General features: G+C 34.3%; 1 protein-coding gene across 1 annotated transcript; it reads left to right on the forward strand.

Moving 5' to 3' along the window:
* The first annotated feature begins 9,383 nt into the window (after nt 1-9,383).
* On the forward strand, nt 9,384-13,898 carry LOC114825100 (3-oxo-Delta(4,5)-steroid 5-beta-reductase-like). The gene is made up of 5 exons (XM_070821799.1): nt 9,384-9,429; nt 9,755-9,856; nt 9,979-10,027; nt 10,498-10,545; nt 13,290-13,898. Exons 1-5 carry the CDS (start codon nt 9,384-9,386, stop codon nt 13,825-13,827), a joined length of 783 nt encoding a protein of 260 aa, XP_070677900.1. The 3' UTR covers nt 13,828-13,898.
* Nucleotides 13,899-14,214: the final 316 nt, after the last annotated feature.

Genomic DNA, 14,214 nt, shown 5'->3' on the forward strand with positions numbered 1-14,214 from the left:
CTTTTTCTCTCCCGACTCTCTCTCACCGCCCTGTTCTCTCACGCCCGCTCACCGTCTCACTCCGGGCATACATGAACTCGATGAGAAGCCACCACCTCTTATCTGCAAAGCGAAGAAGAACCCAGCAGATTGTATGTTACTCCTCCCCAATAATTTCTGTATGTTTTCTTCAATTATTTGTTTCTGGGTATGTTTCTTTCCCGAGAATAAGAAGAAAGAAACAGGAAAAATTACTATTGGGTAGTTAATTTATATTGGAGTGTTATATTTATTCAAGACATCCAGGAGAATTAGGTACTTAATTGATTGATTACCTGAGTGAATTTCTTTGGTTTTTCTGAAAGAATTTGTTTTTTTTTTTCCAGGGGTTTTGATGTTTTCTTAAATTTACTTATCAGTAGCGATGGAGAATTTAACGCAGATGGGCTCGACAGGTTCGTGAAGGAGGTGAAGCTTACTGAGTGCGGACTCTCCTATGCGGTTGTTGCAGTCATGGGTCCGCAGAGCAGCGGTAAAAGTTTGAAACTTTGTTCGATTTGGTTGAGTTTTGAGATTTTTGGTGACTTTGGTTTTGGTGCTTATGGCTTTTGATTTTGCAGGGAAACGCACTTTGTTAAATCATTTGTTTCGGACTAAGTTTAGGGAGATGGATGCTTACAGTGGAAGGTTAGTTTCTGAGTTTGGAATTGATTGTGTAGTCAATTTTGGTTTTTTTTTTTGCTTTTGGAATAAGTGCTTTTTTGGGGGAGAGGACTATCTGATTTTGTGGATTTGTTTTAGGAGCCAAACTACAAAGAGTATTTGGATTGCCAAGTGTGTTGGCAGTGAGCCGTGCACAATTGCCATGGATTTGGAGGGGACTAATGGGAGGGAGAGGGGCGAGGTAATCAGATTGATTTTTTTTTTGGGGGTTTGTGGGGTTTTTTTTAGAGATTTTTCTGTGAAAGTATTGTTGTTGTATGGTTTTTTTATTGTGGGTTTTGATTGTTTGGTTATAATTTTGGGTATCTGTTTTGGTTTATTGAATCGGTTTTTGTGTAAGTCAAAGTTTTGTGTGGATGATCGTTGGTTCTAAACGAACCGAGCTACATATATGGCTTTGCTTCCCAACTACTGAAAACATTACCATTCTTCTCTCTCCAAATTCCCTTCTAACTGTCTACACCTTCCCAAACCAAAAACCAATTTTATAAATTTTGATCAGATTTTTCTTCAGATTACAGAGAGAGAAAGGGTTATATATTTATGCTATTTTCAGATAGAGAGGATTTGAGGTGGGTGGAGTGATGAGTGTTTAGGATTTTTGATGGGAGGGATGAGAAAAGAGTAAAAACGATCAGGAAAATCGAATTCTTTCTCTAAAATTTCATCAACACTTTGTAAGAACTCCAATTCTTTCTCTCATATTTCATCCGTTTATGTTAATATTTGTAAATTTTCAGATTATGGGTCGTTCCCAATTTCCATTTTTTCTTTGGGGTTTGTGTTATTTTGATGGAAAAAGGTCGTATTAGCAAATAGATGATATTTCAAAATTACAGTCGTCTGATTCACTTATTTTTGTTCATCTCTAATATTTCTGGATTTTTCTATGTACATTACAGAATTTACTGGCATTTGATAAACGTTGAATGAAGTCCTTCAATGAATCTCTCAAGGCGCTCGAAGCTAATATTCAGTTCGCCAACACTCTGTAAGAACTCCAATTCTTTCTCTACTTACACATTTCCAAAGCACTTTGTAATAAACAGTGGAATTTTGATTCATATTGTAGTAATTGCCCTGCAATTGTTTTTCCAATATGTTTATACACTTACGATACTCCAATCTTTCTCTCTCTCATTTCTTTTCGGTTTTGGAAATCTCTGACTTTCGGTGGTTTTGTTTTCTTGCAGATGTCTATGAATTTTACTGACTTCCTGTGTAATCCTTGCTGCAGAAAGCAATCTCGACGCCGTTGCAGGCGGAGGAATGCCCTCATACGAGCCCCACTGTTGGTAATTTTACTTTTCTGATTTTATATGAATTTGTGGTTTGTCGGATGAGAAAATATGGAAACCTAGAGAAATTTTTTGAATTTAGGGTTGCTATAACACGAATTTAGGCAGCATGGTTTTTGGTTTTTTTTTTTTTTTAAATCGATTGGGGGATTTTCTGGGCGTCGATTTATTTGTTTGCCCTTTGGTTTGTTTTTCATTCTGGGTTCCCTTCTCTCTCATTAGAGAGCACAAAAATTCCAAAGGTAAACATCCAATCCCTTGCTTCGCTTTTCTGTCCATAACTAAAAATCGGTGAAATAAGTGTGGTTCTTGGATCTGCGGTCTGAAACAAAAAAATGTGTCTATTCTCTGTGCTAGCTAATGTATCTGTGATTTGTTTGGAGGACGCTCTTCAACACTCAGGTCCTTTTGGAAAATGGAGAGCACACGACTTAAGGATCTTGGACCCAAGGTAAAATGTAATAATCTATGGCTCTCTTTACTGATGTACGGCTACATGCACTAGATCTGTGAATTTTAATTATGCATGTGCACTCTCTGTGCCAAAAGTTTTTAGATCTGAAGCGGTCTGGATGCTAAGTTAGGAAGGTTAATTTTGTCCTATGGGTTTGGGACGGATTGGGATGGGTCTAGGTGGCTGTCATTCGATGAGGGTTTGGTGAATGAGAGCCATGCCGCCTTTGCACAGAGAGAGAGAGAGGGAGTAGTAGGTTGTGTTTTATTCTCTTCACTACACCATTAGTTTGATTGCCTATCCTTGAGTATTTGATTTCGTCTGGAAGATGACTTCTAATTCCTATAATAATGAGATAATACTCAATCTTCAATCCTGCTTAGTAGCAGCGATCACCACCTGTTTGATGAAAGGTACACGTGAAACAGTTGTTAATATTTGGGAACCAACAGAGCTCCTTATTTTGGGGGTTTGTTTCTGTTTTTGGCAGGAGAACGATTTGGAGCGACTCACAAAGTTAAACTTCGATATCGAAATTAATGAAAACCCATTGGTATGATTTCTTCATCTGAAATTTTTAATTGCCTAATTGGTTGTTTCATCAATTAATTGTGTGCAAACATTTATATGTAATTTTTTACTTCTTCCAATTAAATGGTAAGATCAAATTAAGCTAAAGAACTTTGGGTTTTGTAAATGTTGTGTAATTAAATTATTCATATCATCAATTAATTTTGAGCAAACATTTCTGGGTAGTTGTTAATTTCCCTCAATATTTGATAATAATTAAATTAAAGCTGACAGGTTTGTATTTTGTTCATCACCTGTCGTAGATTTTACTTGGCAGAGAAAATGTAGTTTCGTTGATATTATTCATGTTTTGTTTTCTTTCAGATCGCATTGTAATGGGTCTCTTTGGAAAAACAGTTCTTAAGACCAATTGTGAGGTTTGTTCTTATATGGTACATGAGTGTTTTTATAATTCTTTTGCACAATTGTTAGTAATTGTAGTTGTGATTGGTGTTGTCCTACATGTTTGGCCTGAAGAAAATGAGACACTACTTTTGATAAACCATATTGAGAGTGAAGGAAACTCCTTTTGACCTGGTCATGTTGGAGTACATTTTTACTAACTCGCTACACTGGAAATTCATGAACTCTTTTACTTGCCCCTTTTGTATATGTATTGGCTCAATTTTCTCTTGCTTGGTTTTGCTCCTCGCCTTGCTCTTAACAAGATCCAGTTGTTGAGGTTCGCAAACAAAAACCTTCTTTGCAAATGGATTTCCTTGCTTTCACTGATCCAGTTGTTCTTCGTTTTACTTGGATTTTGAGATTTTGTTTCTGTTCTATTTAGGTTTTTTTTGTCCTTCTGCTGAAATTACATTTGGTTAAATTGTGTCAATTTCTTTTTGTATGTGTAGAAAATTTTAGCGTTGTTTTTGTGGCTATTATATGATTGCCTGACAAATAGTGCCTTTAGCACTACCTTCTCTCTCACTGAGCCCTAGCACTACTTTTTGTGTGTAGAAAATTTTAGCGTTGTTTATTGTTTTGTTTTTCGTTTGCTTTGTTAGAACCATCATTCGAATTTTTGGGTTTCGCTGTGCTCATTTCTGTGCTTCTTTAAAATTTTCTGGTGTTTGCTTCTCATTCCTCTGTTGGTTGATTTTTTTTCCCATTTCATGGTTCCTTATGTATTCCTTGGTTCTCTCTAATTTTTGGCTGTGGGATGATGCTTGCAGGTGAACTATATGCACGGTTTTTTTGGGACGAGTTAGGAGGATCCACCTGAAAACAGCATACAAGATAGAGAATTGGTATGCTGCTTTGTCTTTCTGTTGGATTTTGATGTTTATGTTCTGCTACTAAGAGGATTTTATAGTGTTCTAAATCTGTTTTGTATATGTGCTTAAAGATTGGACATGTTCTTGAATATTAGCCATGTTGTTTGAATTGGATATGTGATTGAATATTAGGTATTTAGTTTGAATTGATTTGGATATGTGGTTTATTGAACTGAAATTTGGATGTGTGCTGATATGAATTGGATATGTTGAATTAGAGATGTGCTACTTTTAATTGGATAGGTTGAAAAATGACAAGCCATGGTATATTGACTGTTTTTTTTTTTTTTTTTTTTTTGCCCCAAATTTACATAAGTCCCAAAGGTTGAATGTCGTTGCAATTTGGATGATCAGCCAAAACTTTAGAAGAAAAAAATTAGAAAACATGACTCAGGAGAGAAATAACAAGTCCATCATGTATTAGAAAATCAGTTTTGCCCAGTGATCGAAATCATTACAGGATTAAAAACTAGAATCTGACTTTAGAAGAACTTCCATTCTCTTCTAATAGCAGCTTCATAGATTTAGTCTAATGTTTTTGTTGTACATTTTTAACAACCGAATCTAAAATCACTCTGTACTTTAAAGTCCCTCCTATAGACATCACATTAGAGAATTATAACTATTCAACATTCTTGGTGCATCGACAGATTAATGATTGTATCACAGTATTTTAGCCAAGTTCCTTGAATTATTGAAGAGTTAATGCTTTCCAAATGTTTTACTTTGATTCACATTTTCCATGGTACAAGTTTACATGATTGCAAGCTGATAGAAAGAGATAGATGTACGGAGAAGTGGGAATTAGGGAGAGAGACAGTGAGCAACGGGTGCGGTTGCGTTTTAAAGATTTGTTTGAAATTGTTTCTCCAGTTTTTTTATTTTTGGTGAATTTTCTCGAGTTCTTTCTATTTGTTTGGAATTGTTTCATTTTTACTGAGATTCTTTTGGTCCCCTGCCACTAAACTCTGATTTCTGCTATTAATTGCTGCTGAAATGTGACTTTTGATATTAATTTTGTAAACTAATTAAGATGCTTAATGTTCCCTTAATTGTGATTAAGACAGGGCATGAGAGATATTTTTCGTGTCAAAATTCATGTTGGTAGTGTTGATTTTGCTATTTCAGCAAAAGATTTTTATAATTGTTCATACAACATCAAATATCTGCCACTTCAAGTCTCTATGTGTGTTGTTTACCCTAGACTTTGGACATCAATTTGGTTATGTTTTCTTGATGGTTTGATGCGTTTTGTGTTGTGTTTTTCGGTCAATTGAGTCAGTTCATATGATTAATTCCCATGGTTTCCATGCCATATTGGTTGAATTTATTTTAACTATATTTATTTTTGGTGCAGCCATATCCTCATATAAACAAGTGGAAGGTTTACAAGACATTAACCAATTAGTTGGGCTATTAGTTCCTTTACTTTGTGGTGTCCCTGGTGTGAGTGAAAAAAATTTTCAGGTACTTTATAGTTGGGAAGATTTAACGATGCCTTTTCTATGTACTTTATTATGTTTTGATAAATGAAGGTTCAGCAACAAGTTACTGAAATTATCACTTATACATATAGCCTCCACCACAAAGTAATTTACTAAGAAATGTGTAGTACTTTGTCTTCTGGGTTAGTGTTCTCTAATTTAGATTAGACGTTAGGGCTTTGAGCTTGGTAAGGTTTCTTTTCTTGATGGACCTCATTTTTTTATTTATTGTTTTTCTTTTTGGAGTTTTTGATTTACAGATAAATTCTACATTTAAATTCTCTTTTTGTGATCCTGCAGATTTTACCTCTCTGTTTCAATGTCAACCACTAGTAGCTACAATTTTGTATTAGGTTTTATTTTTAGACCATTGTTTAGGTGTAGATAATTGTTTAATGCTTTGTACCTTTCCATTTTGTCTGCTATAGATGTTCTAAAAGATACACATACCCCTCCATGGAATATCAAGTTCATTATTTTACATTATATATCATTTTTGTAATGTTAGGAACCTCAACCAGCTAAAAGTTTTAGTGAAGTTGTATTTTAAAGTCAGGTTGGTAGGACAAGTTGCTATATATATATTTTTAAAAAGTTTTCAACTTCGAATTTTGTGATGTGTGATTGCAGAGCAAGGAGAATGTGACCCCGATAAGCTCCAAGCTCACGGTAAAATTTTCTTTTTGTTCAGGGTTATGAGAATTCTTACAAAAAGAACTAGAACAACTTAGATTTTAATTTTCGGTTTAAAGTTGTTTTTAATTTGGTCCGCCATGTTATGTTTGTTAATAGGAACCCAGAAGAGTCGTGAATTCAGTTTCCAAACTCTGACTGAGAATAGAACTTGGTGCTATTAAGCTATCGTCCTTAGCCCTCAGAATTCAGGTAGCCACATGACTTTTACACTGCTGCTTTCGTTTTATGTACTAATTATTGTTCTATGAATTGTATTCTTCAGTTAAATAATGATTCATCCTCCTTTTCCCATCTCCTTGGTTTTTTAGATTTTTCTGTTTGCGTATTATAGTTGTTTAGGGTTTTGGTTACTGTGCACTTATCAGTTAAGTCAATTCTCATGTGATTTGTACATCCACATTCCTTACAATTTCCATCTCAGTATATGCGATCTTTTGCTGATCAATTCAATTCTCATCTTGAAGCTCTTCCTTCCAATTATGCAATCTTTTGCCCTCTTTGCATCTCAGTCTACAATGGAACCATTCTCCACTGCATGTATTAATAATTTATAATACATGAACATATTATAGTAACTAAGTTTAATCCCTGATTTTATTATTTAACTTTTTACCAATCCTGGTAGATTTACAAAGCATATGAGAGAATTCGTATGAAATTTGCACTGGTGGCTGACGAAAAATCAACAAGCTAAATTACTCATTTAACCATTTACATGCATTTGATCACAGATATTGAGAGACCTTAGAGTTAATCATCTGTAACAATAAATGTTAATTATTCAAGTTTGATTTCTTGGCAATGGCATCCTTCGTTAACCTCTACAACTACGTCTCTCTTCACTTTCCCAGTTCCTTCGGTCTCTCTTTCTCTTTCTAATCTCTACTGAGTTTCTTTCAATCTGTCAATTTATATAATTTATTCTTTGATGTGATATTTGGTGCGTTTGATTTGATTTTGTGAATGTCTTCCTGACTTTTCCGCTTTGGATTCAAATAATAAGTTCAATAGTTATATGCATAACGGAATACTGATTGCAAACAAGGCAATTCAAAGTTTGAAAATTTGTATATTATGCTAAGCTGACTACCTTTTTTCCCCTCTTTTTCGACTTTGAGCAATTGCAGTATTTTAGCCCAACTTGCTAAAATTTTTGTTTACCGTTAAACGAATTCTGTATGAATTTACTTGGAAATGTTATATGAATTTGGTATAAACTTGAATATAACTTTTATCTGTAGGTTGATTTGATTATAAAAATGTAAAACAAAATCCGTCCATAATTTACAAATTTGTATTCGATTTTTGATGTTTTTCCTGTGTAAGGCATATGTTGCACAAGTGAGGTATGTAGACTGTAGGGCATATATTTTGCCGTCTTAACTGCAGGGGCAAAATATGTGTAAACTGCAGGTTGCTTCTGTTTCTTCAGTTTCGTGTGGAAACAAACCTGCTTATTTTTTCCTTTGAACAGTTGTGGTTACAAAATTAGCTACTTGAACAAGTCCACAACACTTTCTATTTTTAATTACCTGTTGAAATGGTTGTCTACACTGCATGACACATATTATATGTGTCAACTAAATGTTTCTTCTGTTTCTAAAGGAAAGAAACATAACTTTTTTGGAAACCATCTCTTTTTAATAAAAAACGTTCAGTTTCTTCCCACTCATTATACAATGTGTTTATATGCCAACTCACTTGAATGTATATAAAAGCAAAATTGCTTATCTTATCGATCTCATTCCCTTATGTATCCCTTTGTTTGTTTATAATTGTGTTAAATTTATTCAACTTAAATGTGTTTTATTCATCCGATTACGCCTGAAACAGCTGGTTCCCGTGGCAACGCACGGGCTTAATTTCTAGTATATACTAAAACTGGGTTAGGACGGCACTATTCATTATTAGTGCCAGGATTGAAATGCCGTGCTGTTTACCGTCAAAAGTCGGTTTTGCCCATTTGATCCACGCATTTACCCTTCGTTTTCACTTTTCTGCTTCGCGCACTCTCTCACAAATCTCTTATTCTGTCGCACTCGATCTCGCACTCCCTCGCTCCCCAACCTTGCATTCTTTCTCTCACAACGTACCCACAAAGGAAAACCTGGTTTTTGGTTGTTCTAGGAATTTTGTTTGGGTCCTCCATATTTAGAGGAGGAGCTGCTCCTTGGAAACCCAAATTTCTCAACGTTTTGTCAAAGCCCTCAAATTTGGTTTCGACCATTTTATCTTGATCTCACAATCGTCGGCACAAGACCTTCCGCTTTCCTCTCTTGCATACCTCGGCTTTCATCGTTTTTCGCCCCGAGCACTCCTCCCGCAAGCATTTATGATGCGTCTTCTGCGATTAACACTTTGAAACAAGAAATTAAATCGATCTCCAAAAATCCAACCCCAACACTGGATCAGGATCCATCACCATCTCGCAGTGCCTTGCTCAGATCGGCTCTGCATGTTGGAAATTTTGAGTAGAAATTTCTTATGTGGGGTTTGTCCCACATTGACCATTCCCACAAGGTCTCCACGCTTTATAAGGCCTTATCTCTTATAGAAAGTGATTGGAAGATAGTCCTTGGAGAAGACATTTGGGCTCACCCTTAGGGTTGGGCTTTGGGGTGTATTAATTAATTGGTAATTAATATATAATTCATTATAAATAATATATAATTAATTATAAATAATATATAATTAATATATAATTAATTATCAAAAGATGGGCCTTGGGCCTTGGGGCTCGGGCTCTAATAATTAAATTATTTAATTAATTATTTTTCGGATTTAATTAATTATTTTTAATTAAATTCGAATTTAATTAATTAATTATTTTTTATGAAAAGACTCATCCTTTCAGATGAAGTCTGAGAGTTCTTTCTGAACACAGAGGCACCTCTCTGAAGAGATGTCTCCCAACAGTCACACCCCATTCTCATACCTGTTGCAAACAGGCATCCATCTGCTATATATACATCCATTTGCATGGCATTTAAGATACAGAAAATAATCAACTTCATCTTCTACATTCTTAAACCTTCTTACTGAGAGAACCACACTAAATTCGCCAGAAGTTAAATTTTCCGGTGCTGGAATTTTAACTTGATCGTTGAATCCTGGTGAAGCAGACGTCCGTAGAACTACAAGCACAGAGTAGGGACGAAATTTCTGTTTCAAGGACATTGCAGTACGCAAGCCTCGATCTTCAAGTTGTCTGTTTTTATAATTCGTATTCTAGTTTATATTCTGTTAATTCCTATAGCATTTATTATTTATTAGCATATATAAATTATCACAGATTGTTGACATATATCAAACACTGCATTCATTATCGAGACTTTGCCTTCACGGAGGACTCCGCATATCCCATCACCGATAAAGGTAAAAGCATGGCCACCTCTCCCTTTCTTCATTTTCATGGCCGAATGTCAAATCAAGCGACTCTGACTCATGCATGTGTGTATTCTGTAAACGGGTTTCTCAATCTGTTGTCTGGACTGAAGAAAATGATGATGGGGCTCTCGAAAATTTCATATCCGAGAAAGGACAAAGGTATAGATTTTGTTTAGTTTCTTTGTATCTTTGAATTCATTGGATTTGATTCTCATTGTTATTCGATTTTGTAGTTCTTATCAAGTACATACATAAATTAAAAATTATTGAATTGGTACCTCTTGATCATCGAGTATAATATTCGCAGGTGCAAAATCATTTTGGGTTTGCATGCAACCAAGCTTCTCTGACGCAAACCAACAGATTGAGAGAATATTATGACCAATTTCAAAATTTCTGAGCTTTGTTTTGTTTTTTGTCATATTGGACTTGAATTTGCTTTTTTGTTGTTTGATTATATTGAAATCAGATTTTGGGTTTAGACTTTTATTTGGATTTGATTATAATTTTCTATACTAATTAGCTTCAGGGTTGTGAAACTTCTTATTCTTCATTTTTTGTGTTTATCTCCTCTGTCATCATCAGTTTTGGTGCTTATGTTGGGCTTTCATCTTTTATTTTTTTAATAGAACTTTAAGGACATCCTCAAGGTGCAGCGGTAGAATCAAACTCTCGAGGTTTGGATTTTTTTGTTTCCTTCTTTTTTTTTGGAGTAATTTTTCGGGTTTCTTCTCGCTTTTATTATGAAAATAAGAGATTGATAAGATGCATAGGAGGCTTCCATCTTTCTTTCTTTCAAGTATTTGACGATAAACTATTGTGGGCTTTCTTTCTTTCATATTACAATTGCTAATTTAGCTTTTTCAATTTCGCAGTTGTGTTTGGTTACTCCATCAAAACTCCTACCCAAACTGATTTGTTCGTAAAACAATCTCATAAAATAACAATAGTGAACCGCTAACAGAACTTCAACTCAAATTATTCTTGGGTTGCTGATAAAAAGGTTTGAAAAGAAAATGAAATAACAGAACTTCAATCTTAGCTTTTGATTGGCTATAATGGAGAGACACTACTACAATATTAGCTTTTGGTGTCGGATGATAGTGGCGGTTTAATAAGCCATTATGTCGAATAAAAGATATCTGACACATCACTTAGTTGGTGTCGAATAACAATGAAATCCTATCAGTTATATCCGACATAAATTCCTGGCGGAGATTTTGTGTCGGATGCAACCGCCAGAAAATTATTATAACCGACATTATTTTTTATTTCTTTTTTTTTTTATATAAATATTTTTAACATATTCCAGCGGTTTTTAAGTTAATGGTGGCGGTTATAATTGACATAAATTGACTATTTAATTATTTTAGTTTCAGGTGGTTATTATTTTAGTGTTTTGGCGGTTATAACCGACAGAAATTGACTATTTTATTATTTTAAAATGTTATATTGATTAAAAATAAAGAAATAAACACATGGTTTAAATATATTTTTTTTTCACTCATGGTCCTGTCAGATATAACCGACACGAACAAAACAAAATTTCGGGCAGCCGTCAGAATAATCTTTGAATGTTAAATTGAAGATCGAATTCATTCATTGCATTCTTATAGGGTCGAGGAGTGTAGCTGTAAAAAATCATCAAAATCGAAGCTAAAATAACCGTTAAATTGTGATTTTTAGTTTATAACCATTGAAAACTTTTGTTCCATTACCTAATCTTTGAATGTTTTTTTTTTTTTGTGATTTTTTACTTATGCGATCTCGGAGTGTGTACAAACAAGTTTGACGATTGGATCGTTGAAAAATGTTTTGGATCGTCGAAAAACGTTTTGTAGAATGCGTATCGCATCAAAACGGTAGATTAAACAAACACTTAAGAGTTAATGTTATACTTCCCCATCAAGTATAAAACAAGATCTTGTGGTATCCACTAGTGTATATATTTTAAATTGAAGATCGAATTAGTTAAATGCATTCTTATAAGGTTGAGGAGTGTAGCTGTAAAAAAAATCAAAATCGGAGCTAAAATAACCGTTAAATTGTGATTTTTTATTTATAACCGTTGAAAACTTTTGTTTTGTTACCTAATCTCTGAATGTTTGTTTTTTGTGATTTTTTATGTATGCGATCTCGGAGTGTGTACAAACAAGTTTGACGATTAGATCATTGAAAAAAAATTCATAGAATGTATATCGTGTCAAAACGGTAGATTAAATAAAGACTTAAGAGTTAATATTATACTTCCATTAAGTATAAAATAAGATTTTGTGGTATCCACTAGTGTAACTATTTTAAATTGAAGATCAAATTTATTCATTACATTCTTATACGGTCGAGGAGTGTAGTTGTAAAAAATCATTAAAATCGGATTTTTCGTTTATAACCGTTGAAAACGTTTGTTCCGTTACGTAATCTCTGAATGTTTGCTTTTTACGATTTTTTACGTATGCAATTTCGGAGTGCGTACAAATAAGTTTGACGGTTGGATCGTTGAAAAAAGTTTCATAGGATACATATCGCGTCAAAACAGTAGATTAAACAAACATATAAAGTTAATATTATACTTCCATTAAGTATAAAATAAGCAGTGTAAATATTAAAGTAGGAAAAGTAATTTGTGCTAAATTTTTATTTATGTTTTTCAAGTATTGATTAGACAATATTTAGTTTGTGTGATGATATTTTCATTGTGCAATTATCTTTTTGTTTCTTTATTGCATATTTTACATGGGTTATTATCTATTAAACCAAACAATTATTTATTTAAATTTTAAAAATGTATTCTATTTAAATACATATTATTTATTTATTTATTAAACCAAACAATTATTATTTTATTTTTTAAAATCGTAACAAAATTTTGGGAGGATTTTTGCCACCATTTTTTTCTTCTATCGGTTATAACCGACAGTAATGAAAATTTTCCAAAATAAAACCCTTCAATTTCTTCCTTGCACCGGTGCCTTCTTCCTTCCCCCTTCTTTCCCCCTGTTCTCCTCTCCTCATTTCCTTCTCCTTCTCCTTCTCTTCTCCCCTTCTCCTTCTTGCTTCAATCACCATGGATGAACAATTCGAGAAGCAACATTCCGAAACCAATACGTTTTAAATTATTTGTATTACGTTCAATTTGTGTTTAAATTTTGATTATGTTATTAAATCGAAGAGGTTGAGAAAAAAAAGGGTTTAACTTGGTCGGAGGGCTTACCTAGGCTTGACGTGCCCAATTTTTACTACACTCTTGAAGACATATTGTTCGAAGAGGTTGAGAAAAAAAAAAAGGTTTAACTTGGTCGGTACATCGGCCTAATAATATTTTTGGGTTTTCTCCTTATAGCTTGATGAACATAATTGGTGCGCTTGGTTTAACTTGGTCGGTACATCGGCCTAATAATATTTTTGGGTTTTCTCCTTATAGCTTGATAAGCATAATTGGTGCGCTTTGTGTTTATGCTGCTATATGTAAGAAGGAAGGAAGACCATTGAAGTTTCCCGGTAGAAAAGCGGCTTGGGAGTGTTATGCGGTGGCTTCGGATGCAAATTTGATAGCAGAGCAGCATATATGGGCGGCAGTGGATCCGTATGCGAAAAACGAAGCGTTTAATGTGAACAATGGAGATGTGTTTAAGTGGAAGCATTTTTGGGAGGTGTTGGCTGAGCAGTTTGGGATCGAGGAGTATGGGTTTGATAAGGAGGAGAGTGGTAGGCTGAGGTTGGTCGAGATGATGGAAGGGAAAGTCGGTGTGTGGGAGGAGATTGTGAGGGAGAATGAGCCGCAGCCGACGAAGTTGGAGGAGGTGGCGGTGTGGTGGTTTGCTGACTTTGTGTTGGGTGGGGAGGCTTTGTCGGACAGTATGAATAAGAGCAAAGAGCATGGCTTTTTGGGGTTCAGGAATTCCAAAAAGTCCTTCATTTCGTGGATTAAGAAGATGAAGGCTTACAAGATTGTTCCATGAAATGTATTATGAGGAAGAAGAGTACCTATAACATCATGCGTATGTAATTACAATAAAAAATGTTATTCTTACTCTTTTTTTTTGTATTGTCTCTTTACTAGAGATGATACATACATTTGTGTTTTTTTATTATTAATATATTATATGTCGGTTATATCCGACACAAGTTTTAGCAGTTTTAGAGTATTTTCTATCGGTTTTATCCTACAGAGAATGCTCTTATTTATTCATTATTAATATATTTTCTGTTGATTTTAGAGTATTTTCTATTGGAAAATTCATTTCCTGACGTTAGCAACTCTGTCGCTTATTATATATGCCACTGCATCTATTTTCTGTCGAATTTTGCTTAATATCCGACAATAATATACGTTTCTTGTCGGTTAT

This window comes from Malus domestica, chromosome 05 (assembly GCF_042453785.1).
Source record: "Malus domestica chromosome 05, GDT2T_hap1".
Lineage (NCBI taxonomy): Eukaryota > Viridiplantae > Streptophyta > Magnoliopsida > Rosales > Rosaceae > Malus > Malus domestica.